The sequence below is a fragment of the Symsagittifera roscoffensis genome, chromosome 5, assembly GCF_963678635.1.
Source record: "Symsagittifera roscoffensis chromosome 5, txSymRosc1.1, whole genome shotgun sequence".
Lineage (NCBI taxonomy): Eukaryota > Metazoa > Xenacoelomorpha > Acoela > Convolutidae > Symsagittifera > Symsagittifera roscoffensis.
Window position 1 is genome coordinate 19,835,857 of NC_087066.1, and position 23,961 is coordinate 19,859,817.

General features: G+C 37.2%; 2 protein-coding genes across 2 annotated transcripts; one reads left to right on the forward strand and one right to left on the reverse strand.

The window, feature by feature from the left end:
- Window positions 1–1,902: 1,902 nt before the first annotated feature.
- Window positions 1,903–12,887, forward strand: LOC134845738 (uncharacterized). Its single transcript, XM_063862798.1, has 6 exons — window positions 1,903–1,916; window positions 6,615–6,697; window positions 7,125–7,264; window positions 7,960–8,151; window positions 11,388–11,892; window positions 12,199–12,887. The coding sequence occupies exons 4-6, from the start codon at window positions 7,966–7,968 to the stop codon at window positions 12,684–12,686; spliced, it is 1,179 nt and encodes a 392-aa protein (XP_063718868.1). The 5' UTR covers window positions 1,903–1,916; window positions 6,615–6,697; window positions 7,125–7,264; window positions 7,960–7,965; the 3' UTR covers window positions 12,687–12,887.
- Window positions 12,888–17,233: 4,346 nt separating this feature from the next.
- On the reverse strand, window positions 17,234–18,077 carry LOC134846027 (NADH dehydrogenase [ubiquinone] flavoprotein 2, mitochondrial-like). Its single transcript, XM_063863196.1, has one exon. It carries the CDS (start codon window positions 18,057–18,059, stop codon window positions 17,343–17,345), a length of 717 nt encoding a protein of 238 aa, XP_063719266.1. The 5' UTR covers window positions 18,060–18,077; the 3' UTR covers window positions 17,234–17,342.
- Between the last annotated feature and the right edge of the window lie 5,884 nt (window positions 18,078–23,961).

Here is a 23,961-nt window from a genome sequence, read left to right on the forward strand (position 1 = left end):
CGGCCCTCAGCAACCGTCAAAAATTGAGCGGCAGTTTCGGATGTAAAACCGAGACGAAAAATACAATCCAGTTCTTTTTCCCTGGACATTGCAATAAGACCTGTGACAAAACAGTTCTCGAAAAACTAGCAGGCACTACGAGGGGTTGTTCCAAAGAAACACTCAATGTTACCTGAAAGACCATTGGAAAGATTTTTCTGAACTATACATCCACCAATTGAACCTCCACCTTGATTAAAACCAACTGGCAGAGTCTTGCAATAAAAAAGAACAACAGATTGAAAACAACTACAGAGCGATAGAGAAGTCCTTCCGCTTTAAATGTATATGGAAGTGCTCGCCAAACAATTTCACCTCGGGTGCTGTCACAACAGAGTCAACCATCCTACTATTGACTACAAAGGGTTCATCAGACCCACACTCGATCTTTAAGTTCAAACCAGACATGAACACTTACTTAATGACAACCAGATGAAAAACTCAAACAACTCCGTAGATTACTTCGATCACCATCAGAAAACGTAAGCGACCGTGACCGAAAACCAGACGTAAACTCCCACAACTCCGATCCGGGTAACTAGCTTTACTTGATAACTACGAACATAGATTGCACAGTAACAACCCGACGACTGCCAAATTGTTCCATAGGATCATAAACCACCTAGCATCTCCTCAACTGCCGAGTACACACTACCTCTCTCGCCATCGAGAGCTTGTGGGAGAATTTTCAAAGAACGTGCCACGCTTATCGCAACCCAGCACTATGGGAGTGCTTAAGCTGGGCATGGATTTTCTCTCGGTTCTCTGCACACCGATAACTTGGCCCCTCGAACAGGTTAAATCAACCCAAAACAAATCTGCCTCTTGAGCGCGCTACAAAGATGAGGCACCAACACCAACACGAAGACGCTTTCACAAGAAAATTTGTTTCCCCATCTGTGTCGGTTTTGCCGCAAGAGACCCTGGGCGATTTAAGTGATAGAATAGACGAGACAACACCCTGAACGGACATCAACGAAATTTTAACGTCTCTCTCTCTCTCTCCCTCAAACATAATCAACCAAAAGCTCGAAACATAGATCCGTGCAGCTACAACATCAGCAGCAGCAACAACAGAAACAAGACCGAAAAAGCGAACTCTTTTAAAAAAAACCAACCAAGTTTCAAAAAATATAAATCTCTTTGAATTTCCAGAACTTTGTATTACTGACACTTTCTTATAAAACTTAACCAAGTCGAGGAAACAAGATCAAAAGATGAATTTTTATTACCCTAGGATTCTGAAATTCCATTTTCAAACTCATTCAATTTTTGGGTAATTCACACTTTTTCGCGCCATTTGAGCTGTGGTTATTCGAGAGCGTAATTCGTGTTCCCTACATTAACTTCATCTCACTACTTCAAAGCGATGTTATAACCGTTTTCTTGCGTAAGCTTTATGAGCTAATTAATAACCTATGCATCTTTTTATCAACTGAGGAGTTGACATATTGTATCCATACTACCCTGCACTCTGCTAACATTATGACTTAGACGGCAAAGTTCAAAGTAATTTAAGCATTAAGCCCAAAGTATCTAACAAGGAGAGATCACATAAGGGCAAATCACATCAATAACTTGGAAGCTCGTGGCTTGCATGGTAATAATGGTTTAGTGAATATATCCGTACTGTAGAGTACCGAATAGCACTGAAAGGCTCAGTTGTTTATTATTGTACAGCTCTGTTGTGATGTTGGCACAACAAACTGGACAATCACTAATGCAATACTACTTTTCAATATTACTTCGGGGCCTAGTTTTCTAAATTGAAGATAATTTGTTTCAAACCATGTTTCAATTTAGATTTGAAAAGCATTAAAAATATTATCAGGTAGATTACACTGGACAAAGTATTCGCTTTCATCGCCCACGCTAGCGTAAGTAATTTTCAATAACTAATTTACAAATAAATTTCAGGTAATCGATTTCAGGAAATTTTGGGGTCATATTTTTACGACCCAATATATTCAAATATAAAAAACTATGTGAAATATCCCGAATTCAAAAAACAATTGAAATCAGCCAATCAGTTGCGAGAATTTTCAATTCTATTCTCATATGAGGAGCAGAATTGTGCCGAAGTAAAACAATGGAAACCTTAACAGATAATGCAAAAAAAAACGAAATTTGCGTTGAAAAGAAACTTATATATTTCACAGCTTGAAATGCATTCAAACAAAAGTGGCTAATTTATAGTTTTCAAATTGAGTTTTTACATAGAGGCGAAGCTGAGCTTCGCACCACTTGCGATACAACAATTATCAGATGAAAGCAAAATGACACTCAAAAAAAGCAAACAACTACAAAAGAAGTTACAATGTGATAAACGAAAAACAAATTATAAAACGAAGTATTTTTTCTTTTCATTTTCATTTATTTAAGTTTGTCAAAGTTTCTACTGGAGTTGACATTCAAAAACATGTGCCAGAGTCTTATCGAGGCCAAAAGTACTACCGGGCATTTTAAGAAAAAAATCGATGAATAAGCCGACTAAATTAAAGCCGACAGCCAATAAGCTGAAGCTCAGCCAAAAATTTTCGTCATAAAACCATATTGGAAAAATTGCATTTAAGGCCCAAAAGGATACACGATAGCTATATAAATAGCGTAAGCAAAGTGGAATACAAACTTTAGAAACGAAACCGACAGAACTCAAGCCGACAATTATCAAAATTGAAGTCTCATGAAATTGAGCATGTCAGCAGCATAGCAACATAAAAAAAGATTCAACTAATTTTGTTAAATATTTGTTAACCCGAAAAAATTGTAGATTCAGATTTGATGGCGCTTGCTAATCGCAAGCATAAACAGAGGCGAACCGAAATAAAAAAATCGAATATGTTGAAAAAACTATACCTATCAAAATGTACTCGGCTTTTTTCACTAGTTGAATCTGCTTCCATTCCTTAAATTTATAAAAACTTTATCTTAATCATTAGTAAAATCAGAAAAAATTGAAGACGATCTGGCGTAACCTAGCGTAGAGTCTAACTACTATAAACATATACAATAAGATAGCACGAAAAAAATTGCTTTCCAGATTCAGTCTGCCGTTTAGCGATCAATCATTCTCAAGTCTAGCAAGGATAACAAAACATAAATACTTTGCAAAAGTTAGCAATTAAACCCTTATTCAAGACTTTTTCTTCAAAAACTAAAAAAATTAAAACTCAAACAACAGCATCACACTAATAGTTCGGAAAGGTTAGGGTTCAACGCTGTTCAAAATTGTTATCATAACGAACTCATTTTATTATTATTGTCCCGAGTTTAATTATTGTTCCGACCACTGAAAATGGGGAAGAACTTTGTGTATTCGGTTGTTTTAGTTTTTCTTTTTTTTGCAAACTTTTGTTTTCGGAAAGGATCGAGTGATATATCATATTAAAGCCCCTTAGGTCGTGATTTGAACGATAATAAAAAAATTCAAAGATAGTCCCCAAAGTCGAGAAACCCGGTGCAGGCTTAAATTAGCTTATTTATGCTTAATTCAAGCCTTGAAAGTTTAGTTTTACTCAAGCAAAGTTAGTTTTTTTAGTTTTTAGGGCCATATAAGGAATCAAAAATTTCTTAGGCATTTATATACGATTTTTTTTTCGTTTTTCAAGTAATTTTTCTACAAAAAATGTTTTCCAAATTGCCTGTTTTACTATGACTGACGAATATGCGAATATGTCTGAGTTCTAGTTTTTCGTCCAGATCCTTTAATCACACCAAGCAGAAAGGACACTATTTTGAAAACAAATCGTATTTTTTCAGACTATGGTCGGAACATTCTGTGCTACTTGAACAGTAACTAACAATCTTGTCATTATATGGATTCATCTAGACGCACAGCTATTCAAGTCTGGTAGCCTGACTAAGCATAGTCTCTCAAGCCCATTTACGGATGGTTGTAATTATTTCCCAACAGCCCAGAACCTTTTTCCTGAAAAAAAAACCAACAAAAAATCAGCAAGACCTTTATAAAAGTCCTCGATACGTTCATTACTCTTAATAAATTGAAACTTTTTATACAACTATTGAAATCATTCATCAAAAAATCAATCCTGCGGTATGGATTCTCAAATGAACCTAGGAAAAAAACAACATTAGTGTGTATCAAAAGGCAAGACTGCTTCAAAAACGTGAAAATTTTCTTCTAAAATAAATTTTCTACACACAAGCAAAAATATGACCGATAACGCTACTGGGAAAAATTGAATGAGTAAAACTTTGAGTCAACAAAATTTCACAAGTGACGCACGCCAATTATGAGTCTACATAATTGCTATGTGACGCAAGCCAATTAAGACGCATTAGCAGTACCATTCATTTTGAAAAAAAAAGAAACTTACCAATTATCATGCCTCAATTTATAGAGCGGACGCATTTTAACTAGTATACGAAAAACTTCATTAAAAACATCCGACCCTGCCCAGGTTCGAACCCTCTTATTTTGCTGCTGGACTCCTTATCTACCTCTACGCTACAGATCCATGATGCCTTGAAGCTAAAGTGCTATTTGTAATATAATAGTCTCTGTTAATATCCTTAGCATTGGTTGTACTTAATCGCTGGATCAAAATGAACACATTTTGTCGCAACAATTGCATCGCAACAATATTTGCGACTTAGGTTGGAACAAAAATAAAGTTCATACTATAACACAAGCTATGCTTGAGTAATAAACAAGCATAAAAAATAGCATCCAGTGATTTCCAATTAGAAAATGCACATTAACTTAAATTTGATTAAAGGCGCAACTGTATGAGCCCACGCAATTTGAAAGAAAAACTCTAATTCAAATCAAGCCATGTAATTTGAAAAAATATAACTTACGCGAGCCAATACGATCTAACGCCAAGTACACACTTTGCTTGCGTCATATAATTTCTTATTTCAGAGGAAAAAGCACAGAATCTGAGTCCTCACGAAAAAACAGTTGAGTCGTTGATGAAAAATCATATCATTTCGAAAAATTTTAAATTGAGTCCAGTAATTTTTATAATACTTTTGAAGTGTTTAATTTGAATTTTCATCAATTTTTTTAAATGGACATCACCGATAACATCGCAACAAAACATTCGATGTTTTAGGTTTTAAGACTGCGTAGTTTCGATATTACAACAAATCACTGAACGATATTCATTCTTTTTTTGCTATTCGTTTACGGCTATGTGTAATATTATAGCAACTTGAATCATACAAATTGAGAAGTTAATGAGCATCATGATACCAGGCTAAACTAGCAGCCTTAAGCAGCGCGAAAAATTAAAAACCAAAAATAAAAGCGCGAATTTTTGGATATAACTTTGATAAGACAATTGCTCTCTCAAGTTTAAAAAATTTTTTCTGATAAACTATCTCCATAACAACTATTTAAAAGCCTTAATGAAAATGATGATACCCCAAAAATTTGCAAACATGAAAAAAACACCAGTGTATAAATACGCATATAATAGGATCGTCTTTACTCAGCAACTTCAAAAATATTTAAAACAAAACAGCTAGTTCATTCTATTGTATTGCGCAAAGCTTAATTTTTAAAAATAAATTAATTATCGACTTCTGTTGTTGCCACCAACTTAATTGCAGAAAAACGTCAAATTGCAAATTAACAAAACAAAATAGCTCACTGATTATCAGCACTTGCTCAACTGCAAAGGAACAAAACACCAGCGTTGCAAAATTTTCTGCTTCGGGACTTAGATTCCGTTCTACTTCGACTTCAAATTAATACCGGGGGTATTTTGAACAAAAGATGAATGATCCAATTAATACTTCAGGGAAAAAAGAATTCTGTTTTATTATATTGCTCCAAACGCGTTAAATTTCAAATCTCCTTCATTATTATTCTTTCAAACAGTATAATAGGTAATTTGAAGCTGAAATAAAGGAGTTAGCAAATATGGAGAAATATATCTGAAGATCAAGTTCAGACATATGTGAATTACAGGCTAATCATTTTCTGACATTTATATCAAAGCTGTGATATAACTTCGAAGTTTAACTAACCCTATTATATTTAATACTTTCATTTATTCGAACCAATAGCCCTATGACCCTTTTGAGGCATTGGGTTTCAAGGCGCACACGAATTCGCATACTATCGACTATACTTAGAACCGATTCTGTCTAAATAAAGATTATTATTGAAGTCTCAACTACGGCATCATATTAAAGCTCCAACATGAACAACCAAGAAGCATAAAGAAAAAATACCATCAAGTTGCAAATTATTCCTTAATCGATCTATAAACAAGAAATCCTTTTTTCACGCCCAAAATGATTCACCCGAAAATTTGCCTCAATCGCAAATTTCATTAAATTAAAGTGACGTTTTTCTCTCCACGCGTCAATTGCCTTAAAAACATACATTTGATCTTAGCTAAACATTCAATATTGTTTTGTTATCATTTTGAAATATTTCCATTGCTATTTCCAAAAAACTGATTCACACAAATGGAATCAAAATTACGCAACTCTTTCTTAACCCCCGGTCAATTCCGCCCTCGGTCCCGAACCACTTCCAGGTGGCGATCCCATCCCCCCATAGCCCATCAAAACTTCTTAAAAACGGGTCGCTATTCCAGCCACCAATCCTTATTCGATTCTTCATTCCGGATCAAAGAGTCTAATTCAGAAGAGGAAGAAGAGGGGACGGACTGTGAACAGGGTTGGCAAACAAGGTGTAAATTAAGAGAAAAAAATACATTTAATACTTAAAGTTTCAAACATTTGGAACTGTATAATACTCAACGTGATAAGGGTTACGTAGCAAAAAGTAGAAAGACATAAGGTAGAAAAAGTGATGAGCCAATCAGAATCGAGATAAGAAAACGAAGGTACGAAAAATTTTCTTTTCTCGATTCTGATTGGCTTACGACTTTTTCTACTTTATAACTGTCTCCTTTTTGACCGCACCACGTTTTCAGCCAACTTAACTTAAATGTAAAATTAAATATTTTCCAAATGTAATTGACGAAATGTTTTGATTTAAGCACTTTGTTTCGATTTAACTAAAATCTTCAAACTGTAATAAACGCTAGTTTACACTATAGATTCCCCAATCTAACAATGCCATCCCTGATTTGACCCGCAAGACTACGGAGGTTACGAGTCATTAGAATCGCACTTGGGGCTCCGACAATCTTTGGACAGACACAGTTTCACATTCAGCTATTTTGAGAAGACGCAAGAGTTCACAATCCCGAGAATCGAGCTCACTCGACCAACAAGGAAAGTCACCTCAATCAAAAACTTCGACAAATTGAATTAAAAATTACGCTATTGCAGCGACCAAATCGAAAACGTTAGATGCAAACAAAATTGTGCAGGAACCAAAATTATTAGTGAAACATTTTAACATTTATTTCCACGAATAACTGAACGATTAATATTTCCACTGATGCAATAAGTTGTCCCATTTTTCTCTCAACTCCACGCTAAAAAGGACTTGATTCTGAAATAAGACCTTTAAGACCAATATTAGCTTTCAGTCTTCAGACACGTGAACAAATATTGGTCCACTACAGTTATATTCAAAAAAGCAGTAGCCATCCCAGAATTTTCATTGCTGAAACAGCTAGCTTCACTTTAATGGTTTGGCAGCTAGCTTAATAAAATGTAAGAACTTGAACTAACAGTGTCTCTTTTTCTGGCATGTCGTAAATTTCAAAACCATCTGAACTTATTTATTAACTCACTAATTCGTCTTAACAATTTGCCATGTTTAAAATCAAAACTTCGTTCCATTCATGTATATAGAAATTTCGATTACCAAAATCGAAACTAAGACCCTTACAACATGCTATTTACGAGCTGTAATTCGATGTTCTCAATCTAGAATAAAGGTCAAAAACATCGAAACGTAGTTTCCGATAGCCTATTATTTCAAGTTATTTGACTTGGTATGAATAATAAATTCTGTTCAGGAAGCCTGAAATGGAAGCAATTCTTGATGTGCTGAGAGACAATGAGACCCCAGTGAGTGAAAAAGCGAGGAAGCTGCACTTATTCTGTGATGAAATGAGTGAAACGTGGGAGGATGGCACTCCCGTGAAACCTAGATCATACACAAATACCAGTATGTGCGACTTATCCATGTACAATGACAGAGCTTTCATACAGGTAAAACAAAAACAAGATACTTTGTTGAATTAACCCAAACTTATTTTCGAAAACTAAATCTTGCACTGTACTTAAGGGTAATGCTCAAACAAAAAATGTGACATTCAACCTGAAACTTAGGATTTCCCAGCTCTAATTTTTTTGGTTCCTATGTGTGCAATTGGCTGAGTGCCGAAATACAGGTTTGCCGAAAGCAGAGTTAAGCTATAGATACTTAGTCACTGGCGAGAAAAAACGAACACTTAATCGAATACACAGAGGCTAAGCAGAACTTCGCACCAATGCGATACAAAAATGAAGCGACTATCAGTACTTGCAGATGAAGCGACAATCCAAAAAAAAATTTCAAAAACAAAAAACGATTTCAAAATTGCAAAAAATCTAAAATCTTGGTGAGAATTACCTGCACCTTTACAAACTTTACAAACACAGGCGAAGCCAATCTCTGCTTGGTTTGTAAAACAACGCATACCCAGCATGACAAATTAACCGACAGAAATGGAGATACAAACCGTAGAAACAAATACCGAAAAAATTGATCTACCAAAAACTGTCCTACATTTGTCGTAAGTTTATCATCAATGAAAACTCTTCTCAAAAAGATAAATACAACAACTGAAGGTAAAATAAGCATCGAAATGAATTTAAAAGGCTAACAATTCTTGAGCAGACACACATTGCGCCAAAAAACAATAGTTTTATTAGAAACACTCAAAACTTTTTAAAAAATTTCCAAGTCCTATATCAAACTGTTTAGATAAAACCTTTTCAAACGACTGAAAAAGAGGCCTCTAAACCGATATATTATAAGCCGAAACCAATTAGGCCAAAAAACCGAGTGGCAAAAAAAACAACCAACTTAAAACGTGCGGAGAGGAGCGTGAAAATTGTGTTTCTCTTGAAACGACCCACAGTCAGGTCACTAAGCCGACAAAAAATCGTTTGAAACAATTTGGGCTGAATACAGTGTTTAAGGCAAACAAAAAAACGACATACGAAGCCAAAATTAACCAAGCGGTGACAAAGCCGAAAATATCTGAGTCGAAACCGATTTTTTTTTTCAATTCAAAACTAATTTAAAAATTTTATGCCCCATTTCTACATATTACACAAACCTGAAAAAAACTTTTCTCCCGCAGCAGACAAAGCAAAAAGAGGCTATTAGGTCGATATAAAACAAGCCGAAACCTATAAAGCAGAAAAAAATGAAATTATGAAATTTTAACAAACCGAGTGGTAAAAATGCAACCATTATAAAAAGTGCGGAGGGGAGCGTTAAAATTGTGTTTCTCTTGAAACGACCCAAAGTTAGGTCACTAAGCCGATAAAAAACGTCCGAAATAATTTGGGCCGAATTTGGGCCGAGTATTTAAGCGAAACAAAAAGAGAAATACGAGGTCAAGTTAAGTATTATAAAATTACGAATTTCAGGATTAAATGAAAACTAAAAACGTGCGCAGCAACAAAAAGACGGCTCCATGATGTGGCAACTAAAGCAACAAAAGATCTTGCAAATCATAGGCAACTTGCACATTTTTGACAACTTGCTGTTTTCATTTTTTTTTGCACTTGTGCTTCGGCACTATTGAGCACCCTCGTACAGCAAGTTTGGTTAACACTGTTTTGAAGTTTGGTTAACACTGTTTTAACAACGAACATAAATATCAAATCCTGGTTGCTATGCAAATAGCACAGATTATTACGACCACAATATTTCGGCAAAAAAAAACTTCTAAGACAGCAGACAGATAGTTGGAAAAATGTGATTGAACTCACGGACACCAAAAAAGTTATTCGTTCTAGAGAAAACATTTTTCAACTGTTGAGGTTAAAAAAAACTCAAAACTCTTTGCCTTTTACAAAATTAGATTGATATCTTTAAGATTGTCATTTAATTGATAAAACTAATCCAATTTAAGAAAACTAGATCCTTAGGTATACATTATTTTCTAATGGGAAATCTTAAAGTTAAATCCATAACTTTTCTTCACTTTTCATAATTTGTCTTTCATTTAGCAAACGAATTTGAAATGAGTTTTAAAATAAAAATCAAACAGCGCACGACGGAAAACGGTGTCTTTAATTAGCTCTTTTTTTCAATTTTTCTGCTATTTTCTGGCGCTTTGAGAAGGATAGGATTCAAGCAAGCTGACGTGAGACGCTGATAAAAAGCAAAAAAAAAAATCAGACCTAATCAGAAAAATTTCGCCTGAACATTCATCAATCTATTTGGTAATCAGCAAAACCTGAGTTTATCATTTGTAGCTATTTAGTTTTTTCCAAATCCTTTTTATATTAAAATAAATTATGTGAGAGTCTGGCCAAGGTCCTAAGCCTTACAATGAACACTTTTGAGCCCAAAATTCAAAATCTTAGTGCTGTTTACAAAAGAGCTCTCTGACGAGCTTCCTTTAAGAGGCCAAACAACGCCTCGAAAACAATTTTTTTTTCTCGTGGCTTAGTGAAATCCCTTTAAGTCCCTTTTAGCCATGAATATCACCAATTTACAGAGAAATTGGCAAAAACGCGAAGAAAATAAATGTTCGTTCTATTCATCGATTTAAAATCAAAAGTTGAAACTGTGTCACGTGAGTTTGTTCTACGACAATTGATTCTGGCTGACTAACACTTAAAACATGCTGAAGGCATCTCAAATTAATTTATAAGGGGCTGCAATCCCCCTAGAAAAACTTCGGAGCACGCCACTAAGCTACTACTATAGATAAATCATAAATAAAAAACAAGGAGAAACAAAAACGCAATTTTATTCTGCGAAATTTTTAACTCTGAAAATCCCAGAGTTTTAGCAATTTATTCCAGCATTGCTATTTGAACGTTATAAAATTTCTATTTGAACTGATAAAAAACCACGCATATTTTTTCATGAAGAATTTGACTCGCTATGCCGCGCCACATAAATGGTATTCCTTTTTGTAATTTTTCAAAATTTCAATTTTTGTGATTTTTTTAATCAACCAAAAAAAATTTCAACAATCGATCAGTGGAAAACGCGATTAGTGGTGCAAATCTTTTTTTAAAATATAGAAAGAGTTTTAGATGTTTTCCTGCTTAAGTTTTTATGAGCAATAGAGCCTTTAAGTGTTTTTAAAGAGCTGGAAAATCATTTGCACAAGCTAGAAAAAATTGAAAAAAAAGTTGTGGAAATTTATTCTAACTTCAACGCACTTCGATAAGTTTTCTGTATTATCCTTTCTATGAGAGCGGTTGATTTTTAGGAAACGAAGTCACCCGAGCCAGTCAAAAAAATCTCATTCGAGGGCCAACTTGACGTTCCTCCATCTCCTGGACTATTGAACAAGCTTACTGGCTTAATTCCAGCGCACCCAGCACAATCAGACCCAAAAATGGCCCAATCTCCCACAAACCAACCCGAAAAACGAAAGAGCATATTCCAAAAATTGTCAAGAGCTTCAGTTTTTGTTACCAACATTGAAAATTCGAACAGCGACTTGAACAATCGCAACTCAACTTCATCATTGGGTCTGGAAATTCCTCCAAATCCGAACTCCACTCCAAAAAAACGCAAGATTAAAAAGAAAAATAGCTCAGCGGCCAACACTCGGCAGTCTAAAAGCACACTGATTGAGTCTTATGCTGAGACGTCAAGTATGATTTCAGAGGAGGATCGGTTGTCTATGCCTCGGCAGTCAGAGCAACTTGAGGACCCCACTTTGAAAGTGCTGAGCTTGTCTTTGTTTCGGTGCAGCATGGATCAAAAAGGTTTTGAAATTTTGAATTCAAGCATCTAATACCATCAAACAGTTAAACAACCATAAACCGATGAAAAATAGGGGAAAATATCAAAATTTCGATATGTTTTGAATGGTAGCATTTGAGTTTTTGGTTAGCTTTGAAATAACGACATCTAAGATTAGAATTGTTAACTTTTTTTGTCTCGAATCAGACCTCACGATTGATGTTTTGCATAAGTAGAGCTGGGGAAAATCAATATAAGACAAGTTGTATATGGTTGTTTCGGTTGAGGTTGTTTCGGTTAGGCCAATCAAATGAATTTTAAATTTGCAGAGTGCACATACTGGGACAGTCTCTATATCATGATCAGTCTGTGCAAAATGAGGGAACTGAAAGCATGCATCAACCTCATCATCGAAACAGACACTTTCGAACACATGCGACTACTTCTCGAAAGCTACAACGAAAGCCTACCCATCAAAGCCAAATTCAGGCTCACAGATCTAGTCAAGAGTTGCATATCATTTTTCAACTATATTCTCTTCTCATGTCGAGTGCACGATTACTCCCAAATATACACTGTTAACTCAGTTCTCGAAATTGCGGAAGAGTTGATGAATGAAAACATTTACAGGAATATACGCGACGCAATTGAAGATAAGAATCAACTAGCTACACTTGCTAGTTTGAGAGAAAGTCTTCTGAAAGAGATTTCGAGTCATGCGCCATTGCTTGAAAACATGCCAGAGGGAACTAAAATAAGTGTCAGTTTCTGCCATACAGACTTAGATGATTGTTCACTGTTCATACCCATATCATGAGCTTAATTGCAGTTTGACAAAAAATTGGTTGGCCCCTATTGGATCACCCAATGTTTGTATTTCGCTTCCCCTATTAACTGAAACTCAATTTGATTTCGTCATTTCATTTTCAATAGTCGGAGCATAAAATGCAATTGAATATCAATTTCTTTATTTGAATTAGCTTTTAATGTTAACAATTGAAAAACCTTTATGAATATTCTAGCGTCTTAATGAATCAGACCGTCTAATTGAAACAATCCATTCTTCAAAAATGACAAATTGATTTGATTAGGCTTAGAGAAGAAGCGTTACTGACTAGGGGTTCTTCATTTATCTCAATTTCAGATTTTGAAAATTTTCAGTAGCATGGATTTGTGCGTGTGTCAGTGTGGGTGGGCTACCGCGACAGCCTACTAAAAGTTAAGGGGACCCTAGTAACCGGAACTTAACTTCAAAGAGAATCCTACTCTGTTGGCAAGCTCTCAACAAGTTGGCGCGTTTCTGTTTGGACCGTCCTTTTTTGCTCGTTGTTTCTTATTGCGAGTGGTCTTTTATTGCGAGTTGTCGTAATACGAATTTTAAGAGGCCTTAGTGGAAAAAAAACGACTATCGCATTTAAGATATACATGTTTGTATCCAACGATATAATGAAACGACAAAATGAACGACAGAAGAAACGTGGAAACCACATAAATCTTTTTTTTCGGCTGTTGTCCTTTTCATTTGCAGAGTAATGTACACAATAGTTGAAAAGATAAAATACGCCACGATAAAATATATAACGAAAATAAGAAAGCCTACGATATAAGTCCAAGTAAAGGAATCATTTATGAAAATCATTTTTGATGTGCGCAATATTTGCTGGCTAGCTTCAACTTCACGCGCAAAAAAAAAAGAATATAAACGCAAACTTGAAAATCAAAACATTAATACACAGGCGAAGTTGCACTTCGCATACACATGCAAAAATATTACCGATAACGCTACTTGGAAAAACTGAATGAGTAAAACTTTGAGTCTACAAAATTTCTTAATAGACGCACGCCAATTTCTAGTCTACATAATTGCTGAGTGACACAAACCAATTATGACGCATTAGCAGTAACAGCCACTTTCGAAAAAAAAACAAATTTACCAACTAACATGCCTCAATTTATAGAGCTGACGCATTTTAATTAGTATGCGAAAAATTTCATTACAAACCTCCAACCCTGCCCAGATTCGAACCCTCTTCTTTTGTCGCAGGTCTCCTTCCCTACCTCTACGCTACAGATCCATGATAGCTTGAAGCTTAAAAGTTATTTGTTATATAATACTCTGTGTTAACATCCTTAGCATTGGCTGTACCTAATAGCTCGTTATTGATCAAAATGAACACTTTCAAAATGAACACATTTCGCCGCAACATCATTTGCGTCGCAACAATATATGCGACTTAGGTTGAGAAAAATAGATAGCTCATACTATAACACAGGCTTTGCTTGTGTAAATACAGCCAATATACATTTAGGAAAGTATGTGGAAAGCTCAAGGAGACCGAAAAAATGATATTTTTCTTTAAGAAATTATTTTTATGCTTCAAAGAAAAAACATGTGACCTGAACTTCCAGAATCAAAGGTGCAACTTAATTTCGATAAAAAACTTCGTTAGAATCTCCCTTCTTGTGATTAACTGGTGATAATTCTAACTAGGACGCATAAGACTTTATCAAAGTTCTGCAAACAGAAACACAGATTGCGTGGGAAGCTGTGCCATTTTAGAAAACTACTTCAGAATAGTTTCTGATAAAAAATCAACCAAATTGACAAAAACTGGTTAAGAGTTCCGATAATCATTTATCCTACAATTTAGTCAAGTTTTTGGAGCCATTTCCGCGAAAGCAAAACCGAATTTGATCCTGAACATCTTTTTCCTGGAAAAAAAATTGAAAAAAAAAAAAACAACAACAAAGCATTAAAAAGTAACCTCACTATATTCAATGACACTCAAAAAATTTTTCAGGTGAGAAAAATTCTCATCGAAAATTACCCTTCAAATCATCTCGTTGATTAGTTCTGATCAAAAAAGCTTTATAATATTGTATATGAAAAAATTTCAAAAATGTCAGAAAAAAAATTAGCTTAAATTATTCGCACGCGATTGCTTGCGCAAATCTGGAAAACTTGGAGATATTTTCAATTAAAAAGTGAAAAATGGTTAACGCATAAAAAAGTTCGGCAGTGGTAACTAAACCGGTAAAAAATAAGCAGACAAAGAAAAGTGCGGCAATGATTTTTGAGTTATGCGGAAATTTTTTTAGTTGAAAAAAAAAAACAGGTCCTGTTCGGATTCAAACCACGGACCTTTGTCTTCGCAGGCATGTACACTACCAGTCTTCGCAGGCATGTGCACTACCTCTAGAAGTATGTGCGGATAAGTTTCCTAGTTTTGACTTTAAATTAACCGAAGTGATTTCAAAAATTGCTCAAGTAAGCCAACAGAGTTAAAGCCGACAGCCAACAGGCTGAAAGTCAAAGAAACATATTTGGCACAATTCGCTCAACTACATATATATCATTTGTGAATTCTATGTGGGCGGTATATGCAATTTTTGCCAAGGAAGTTTCATAACTCGGGTACATAATTCGGAAACTGAACCAACAGTGCTTTAGCCGACAACCATGAAGCGAAAAATTTATCAGCAACAAAACTATATAATAACTCTACAATAATACACACAATGGTTAGAATTCTTGAAAGATAATTCAAAAACAGCCGGTCAGTATTTAAATTTGAATGTTCAAGAGAATGAGCCTGTCAGAAGAATTGATTATACCACCAGAAGTACCACTGTACCGTTTGAAGTGCTAATACCCACATACAAATTATCAAGTGAATTTATAATCATAAAACGTCAAAGATTATGCTAACAAATCTTGGACAAAACTCAGAAAATCAAAAACATTGATTAAAAAATCAAAATTGATTTAGTATGCAAGAAGGAACCGAAATGTTATAAGCACCTACTGAACAGGCTTAAAACACTTCCGAGACAGAAGACCGAACGGGCGCGACGTCAATTGACACGACTTGTTAAGAAAATTTCTGCTAAGAAAATGTACCTTTTTTTTACTACGCACGAACATTGGATCTATTTTTTTGCATAACCTCTACAGAGAAGCTAAGCTTTATAAACACAAGGAAAACAAGCAATAACATTGCAAGCTAGAAGACAGGAATGAAAGCCACTTAGTTTTCGACAAAAATATTTTCGACAAAACCATAACTAAAAAACTTCAAAATGCGGTCTGGACTGGGGTTGTACTTCGGAAAACGCGTCAAGAAACACATTCGACGTCGTTAAAAAAAATTCAAAAAAATACGTAAAGTTACATTTTTATGTTTAGTGCGATCCGGCACTAATAAACAAAATAAACTATTTTTCCACCAAAACTACCTAAAATTATGTTCGTAAGCCCATAAAATATAAGCCGAAATCAATAAGGCCAAAAATTTCAGCGAAAAAAAAACAAAAAAAGGAAAATATCCGAAGTCAAGATTAGTAGCATTACAAATTCCAGGAGTAAATGAAACCGAAAAACCACTACCATGAAAACTGCATAAAGCAAAAAATTCTAAGATGGATCAATTAAGCTGGCAAATAATAAGCCGCCAATTTTTTTGAAACGGAAAACTTCCCCTTTGAAAAACAAACAGGTCCTGGTGAAATTTAACCCCGGGACTTTTGCAGTACCCGGAGTATTCTTTACCTCCAAATTAAGTGTTCCGGAGATGCTAAGAAATAGAATTCATTATGAACCAAGATACCAAGTGATTCCGTTAAACAAGCTGTTAACCCGACAAAAAAGTGTATATTCCGATTTGATAACGCTTGCTAATCGCAAGTGTAATAAAGCTGCAACATGATTCCTTCTTTGCGAAAACAAATTTTCCTTGACGTTGTTCAAGAGTAATCACAATCCATTCATTCTCTAAAACACTTTTTGATTTCAAAAAAATTTATGAGGCTCCATTGATTGCTTTCTAAAAAACTTTTCTTGAAACAGAAGGAAAGTCCATGCTGTGGAAGCTAGGACGACAAACAAAAGGCTGACATACAATGCTGCGAGTTTTCCTAGCAAAAAATTTAAAATTGCAAACTGTATTTCATCCCAGACTCGTGTCATCCCAAGTACATACATTACCTCGCCAAACAGAAACTGGTATACCTTGAATGAACTGGTAAATAAACTGATACTGATACTGCTATGCTACAGAGCTGTGAATAAAATGTCTTACTCTGGTTGCAAGCATTCAGAGCAACTGCCCCATACAAGTTAAGACAGATAACCTGGAGCTCAATTTTGTATTAACTCGATAAAAATCATGCTGGGCAAAAGAAAAAATTCTGGTCAAAAAAAAAATAAATGAAAAGAACAATCCCCATTTTTGTTAAAACAAGCAATACTTTTTTGGTACAATAGTAACCAATATAATTTGCCTATTCTGGATTTAACGACAACATGAAACACAAACATTGAGAATTGTTTCAGGTCTCAGAACTTCTACTATCGCAAAGGCTCAATTTACCACTCAGATAGTCAATTAACTCTTTTTCTCACTAAAACGTCACTTCAGATTATCGATTTCTAAATTATTTCAGTTAGTTTTGTTAACATCTCTACATTTATACTTCACAAATCGTCTCTCACTCCAAAACCAGGTCCAGTCGGCGGATTCGTAAGACTGGTTAGGCCAGTTAATGGTTCTGCTGCGTATCTTCCGTTTTGAGGACCACTCAATGGCTTCTTTCCAGCAGCCAGCTCGTCTAAAATTCTTTCCATATCTGAGCATTTAAGATCCTCGTAATAATCGTCATTAATTTGAATCATAGGCGCATTCACACAAGCTCCGAGACATTCGACAATCTCGAGGGAGAACAGTTTGTCTTTCGTCATTTGACCTGGCTTTATTCCCAGCTTCGTCTCAATGGTTGCCAAGATATCGTTCGCCCCACAGAGCTCACAAGGCGTGGTTCCACATAGCTGAAGGTGGAACTTTCCGACTGGCTCGCGCTGAAACATCGTGTAAAACGTGGCTACCTCGTATACTCGCATTTTAGGCATATCCAAAATGCGAGCAACTTCGTTCATCGCCGATATCGGCAGCCATCTATTTTGCCTTTGAGCTAGGTCCAAAATTGGGATCACAGCAGCCACTTTGTGTCCCTCAGGATAATTTGCGAGTATAGTTTGAATGCGTTTCTCATTCTCTGGTGTGAATTTAAATGGTGTATTGGGATTGTTTTCGGGCGTATCTCTGTGAACAGCTAGCTTTTCACTCAGTAAGCGACTGTTTCTGTTCACGCTGATTGAACGGGTAAACACTTTCTGTAAAAAACGCGCACTCATACTTAGCCTGAAAAAAAAATTCTAAAAATATTTTATTTATTTCTTCTGAAGGTCAAAAGTATCATAGTAACCGAGGTTACAGTCAGGAGTCCCTTCATCACGTATTTCAGTCAAAATCCTTGGAATTTTCTAGATATGGAAGTGATAATGATAAAAGAAGATGACAAGTGTTTAAGTCCTTTTCAATTAAAATCGATACGGGTTACGTTTCTTCAATAAGAGCACGCAACTCGACACGAGAAAATATAATATACAAGTGTTACAAATAAAAAATTTCGTCGAAAGTTATTTTGTCATTTATTGTTCCTAGTACAATGTTTTAAAAAACTGCCTGCTCTGGGTTCCTCAGTGCATATGCTTCGGTTCATACAAAGCTTGCTCAAAAAACTTTCTGTGCTGGGGCCGGCCGCGCCCTGAATTTCAAAAAGCTAGCGGTTGAAAAAGATATCCACCATTTACAAGATCTTTATACTTGTCAATTTTTCGCTCTTCGGCTTCAGCGGCAGCCGTACCAGGGTTACAAACAGACCCGGCATTAACCCTACAAGGAGCTACGGAGTCTACTACCGTTACATCCCACGAGAGCTGCTTACCAACAGCCCATGGAACGAGCGTCAAACCGTCTGGTCGCTTCTGATCGGTCCTGTAGAGGTGTCGTGGTTCTAAAACAGACGGAATGTGAGTAGAGGATAAACTCTGCTTTATAAGGGCATTCAGGTTTGAATGCCTAGAGAATCTCCCTGCACTTTTGAGGCAAGAAAGACCATACCAATGTAACATTCGCCCGGAAGATACATATTGACGGAAGACAAAACTAAGTCTTAAGACGACTGGCTAACGTCTAAACAGAGTTTTGCATGCTTTTCACCGTCTCTACCAAGCCAGTACTTTTCGGTGGTCTTTCTAACATCGGGTCGACAAAAACGTTACTGCTTTCGGCTTCGGTCAAAACACTCAAATTAACTAGATTACATGCAGAAGTAGTGAGCTCATGGCTGGGTCTCAGTATCCCCAGACCACGAGGTCACTCCTAAAAACAGGGCTACTACTTATTATATTACTATTGTTTTTGTTCAGTAGATAAAAATCATCATCTCCATCGAAGATGGATCAACCCTTTCCCCCAACTCCTAGCTTCTCATCCTCATCAAAATGAATCTAGATGTTAATTAAATTCAAGTCAGGACATGATAGGAAGCTAAAAGGAAGCTAAAATAACAGGATAAAAGTTTCAGTTCCTTTACCCTTCCGGATTGATGAATCCGCTGGATCAAGCTTGTTAATCCTGATTTCTTCTTAATCCGGAAGGCCGTCTTTCACCCTTCACCGTTGTTCGCAACGGCCTTGCAACTATTGTAGCGGCACAATAGTTGCAACTCGGAGTGTTCTCTGTTACTCTGTAACTCGTTGTCGTTTTCCAATCTCGATTTCGTAGTTGTTGTTAGCGCAGCTAATGTTGTTCTGTTCTTCTTTCTCGTTTTAGCCAAAATGGCCGTTTCTGACGTTTCTCAGAAATATGACGTCAAAATTCGAATTTTTGAAATTTTAAAATACCAGAATATTCCAGCCCTCACCGTTTGGCCACTCGTTCCAATAACGTTCTTAATTCTTAATAATCACCAATCCGGAAGGCTCGCTGCTAAAAATTCGAATTCTGCAGAGATTGCATTTTTCACATTCTGGTCGAATGTCACATACTCCCCGGACAGTCCGGTCAATGTCCTCATTGAATCGCGCAATGTTCGTAAAATAGATACAGTGTCATCGAACAGAATTTACAAAATGCACGAATCTACTTTTACCCACGTCACATCGACTCACTGCAGAATATAAATGGCATCATACTACATCACTACAGCCTTCAAATTCTCTCATTAATCTGCACATTGAGGATACGACCTAAGATAAAAACATATTTTCTGACTTCCAGTGTCAATGTCCCGATTAAAACTTTTTCTCTTAGATTTAAAAGGTGTTGGCTTGCAGGACAGTCCTGCCAACCAACAAGCTAAAATTATCCTACTACGCTTTTCCCTTCGGAAATCTTGCTTGTTATTGTCCTGAATACTAAAACTAAGAAACTCTGTGGTTAGAAAGAACAATGAAACAATCTCCCTCTTCGAGAGATTACTCAAGCCTTCCATGTCACCACAAAGTGATCAGTTCTCCTAGCTGGTTAAAAACAGTCATGCAGGCTGGAATATTTAAATATACTCCTTCACTTAAGCCTTTCTAAATAAATAGTAAAGAGTGTCTCTAAAGCCACTTCAACTAAAATCAAAATGCAAATTTATAAATGCAACAATTTCAAAACTCAACTAAATGTTGCAGTTTTCAATTACAACTTGGTTGCTTGGTTTCTCACTTGAGTTTTTCACACACATAAACAATTCTGAGTTTTACCTTTTCTTCATCACTCCTTTGTTTTCTTCTTTTTTCGTCGTTCAGAAGTTCTAAAACTTCTAAATTCTTCTAATTTTCGTCTCTTTTTTCATCTTGTCTTTCGGTCATTCATCAATGCTCCATATCTTCCTCCTGTGATACTGACTCTGCACTCTCAGTCTCCGTATCTAGTAACACGTCGTTAGCTATCCTGACGCTGCTGGAAGCCGTCCTCCAACACTTCTGCTCTTCTACCCTCTGTTTGCAGCAAGGTAGAGGATCCACGTTAGATTCTCTGTTCCTGCAGAAGCTATTGTGGAGACACAACGTCACGTTTCTCTCCAAAACTTCTTTCAGCATCTCTGCCTTCTCATTTCCACTACGCTCACTCGTCCTGGAAAATCTTTTCACAGCGGTGGTCACTTTATTCCGATGAGTCACGAGAGCTCGCTTGAAAGCTCCTGCCCCAATATCTAGCTGATATTCACTGTACACTCTGCCATGCTTCAACATATGCTTCTTCGCATACTCGTACAACCATGCAGTCATGTTAGCTCTGAACCATGGCATCAAGCGTTTTCTTGCCCATATCTTCTTCACTTCCATCGGAATATTTAGAATTTTGCATATTGTCTCAAAAAGATCTAAATCTTTTAGACAATCTAACTTCCGCAACTGTTCTCTCGTCGGTGCCTCCTGTCTATTATTCTCTCTCACATGAGCTTCCAGCCATCGTATCGCCATCATAACTCCCACTATCACTATTGTTACGGGCTGTGATGAATCTGGTAAACCCATGGAGAGCAGCTCTCCAGAGTCCCAGATCAACATCAGATTACTACGCTTGGGATACCACCAGGTCTGCAGCAAGCAGTGGCAAGGAAACTCGTCATGCGTCAACATGATGCTCCTCCAATTACGTTTTCCCGAAGCTTCCAGCAATGGTTCTACTTCCATCATCACTCGGTGGACTTCATCATTCTCATCTACTGCATTGTAATCTGTGACAGTTGATCCTCTCTGTTTCTGTCTCTCAAAGTCACTGAAGTTCCCACTCACATATCCCATGAACTTCTTTCCTAGTATTGACTCCAATTCTTCTTTGGTTCTCTCTGGAACTGCTGAGAACATCTTACATAGTAACTCGTAAGACTTTTCAGACATTCTCGCCAATCTCACACACTTCGGCACTGAGAAGGCTTGATCCACAATCGTTCTTGTACTCTTCACGTCCACAGCTACGAAATGTACAGGATATCTGCTCTTGCACATTGGAGCCAACGTTGAACCCACCAAATATCGTGCTCCTGATGGTCTACAATAAGTCTCGCTGTGTCTGATGTTCATTTCTGTCTCAATTGCTTCCCTCCATTTCCCTATGTATTTCTGTTCAGTCTGTAGAACTCCTGGGAATACTTCTACACTGATGGCTGTGACCACCTCATGTTTCTGTTCTAGATTCAATAGTGACTCTAAAGAACCAAACATGCTGTAGAATCCTAGTGCAGTCACTAGATTCACATCGGTTCCTCCATGGCAATCTGCTATCAGTTCCGTTTCTGTTCTAGCTTTCATCACTACATTTCCAAACAATACCGTCAATTGCTTGTGTTGTTTCTCCAGGGTCCTCACACAGTCCAGACCTTCACAAACGTGACCCTCCAGTCCACAGACTTCCGCCAGACAGCTACCAAGTTTGACCCAGTCTTCTGGTCCCCAGCCAGGCAACTCCACTTTATCTTCTCCGTTGCTCTTAGAGGCTGTTATCATCACATTATATATGATGTTGAGGTCACGCAGGTTACAGTCTGCATTCAGTTCCCTCTGTACGTCTTGTGTCTCCCGTAATATTGAGTCAGCGTTGGGACTAGGACACCATGATGGCCTCATCAATTCCCACACTGTCATCAAGCTCGTTCTCAGTAATTCATCTGAGAATCCCAACCCAAACTCCACTCTTTTGTCGGATTTTGGTACTGAAGGTGCAGTCACCTCTTCTTCCAAGACCAGTCCCAATTTGGCCTGTGGATTGTTAATGCTCTTAATCGTTACAATTCTGGACGTCCAGAATCTTAGCAACACCGCCTGCTCATAATCGAAGAAGCAATCGCGTATGTCTTCACTCAGGAAAGGATTGTACGCAATCCCTATGATCCCGGATACGTAGCCATACAATTTCTTCTTGATCGGTCCACAGTATTCACTGGATTTCGGCAATGCTCCCATAGATTCTTTAGTGATTCTCAGCTCCTTGTTTGAGAATCTCCTGATTTCGTCTATATTTTTCATGGGTTCCAACTCCTCAGGTTCTTTCATGTTCACCCTCATCGGTTTACTTTGCTGCATATCCAGCAGGGCTAGCAAGAATAAGGCTTTCGTTCGCTCATCGCCTTCCCTCAACATTTTAACACAAGTGTTTAATGCAGGTACTGAAATCTGCTCTATCAGGGTCGAATGAAACAGAGAGCGTCTCTCCGCTTCGCACACGCTACTGCTGCTCCCTCCTGGACTATCAGATCCCTCAGATTCGTCATAAGGAAAACCTTTTCCTCTTTTGATCTCTTCCTTTCTTCTGAATCATATTCTTCGCGAGTCAGTCCCATCATGCACCAGGCGAACCTGAGTTGTAACTCTGTTCTTACGTAAGGTACTGCCACGAGAGCATGTATTCTTGGTGTAGTCCTCATTTCTTCATCGAAATACCTCAACACTACTGCTTTCCATGGTAGGCTCACTAACTGCTCGATCGCTTCCGCCTGTATGTCAGACGACGTCAAAGTCCCGTACGCCTTCTGCTTGAGGGTGGTGCCTTGCAACATCGTTTCCAGATAACCCTCCATGGCTTTTTCGTCTTCCAGGGCCATCACATACCCTCTAGCCGAGTTTCGGTATTCTAACATCTCCATGTATCCACCGGTGGGTTCATCTATCGACACAGTCTCCGACACTGTCAGTCGGTTGTATTCCACTGGTGTTAGTTGTCCTGCGACACTTCCCTTTCCATGATTCATGGGAGATGGCTTGAAGTCTTTCATTCTGCTCTCTCCACATTGGCTGATAATTTCCATTTCTAAGGTTGCTCCAGTCAGAGTGCGGTCACTCCTTTTGGATTTATAACCGGTTGACTTTATCCCCGCCATGAGAATGGGTGGCACCATCGCTATATCAGTTAATATTCTATCTGTGCCAGACAATTGATAATCACCTTGCCCCAAATCCATGACCTCCTCAACTCGTTTCCTTTTCGCTAAGTTACCAGCTTTCATCGATATCTCTGAATCCACCTTCGTCTTTCCAACTCTCCTCGGCATCACTCTGCTGCCTAACTTCATTTTCATCGCATTGATTTTATCAATCCTCATTTTTGATCGCATCGTCCCTCTCCTCGTTCTTGACAGATACACCACCTCTCCTTCATCGTCCTGCGGTGTCATCTTGATGGGAGAATTCGCTTCACTCTCATCAGTGGCTGAGTCGATCAACAACTCACTCAGTCTCCCTTCACACTCATCAAGCTTGT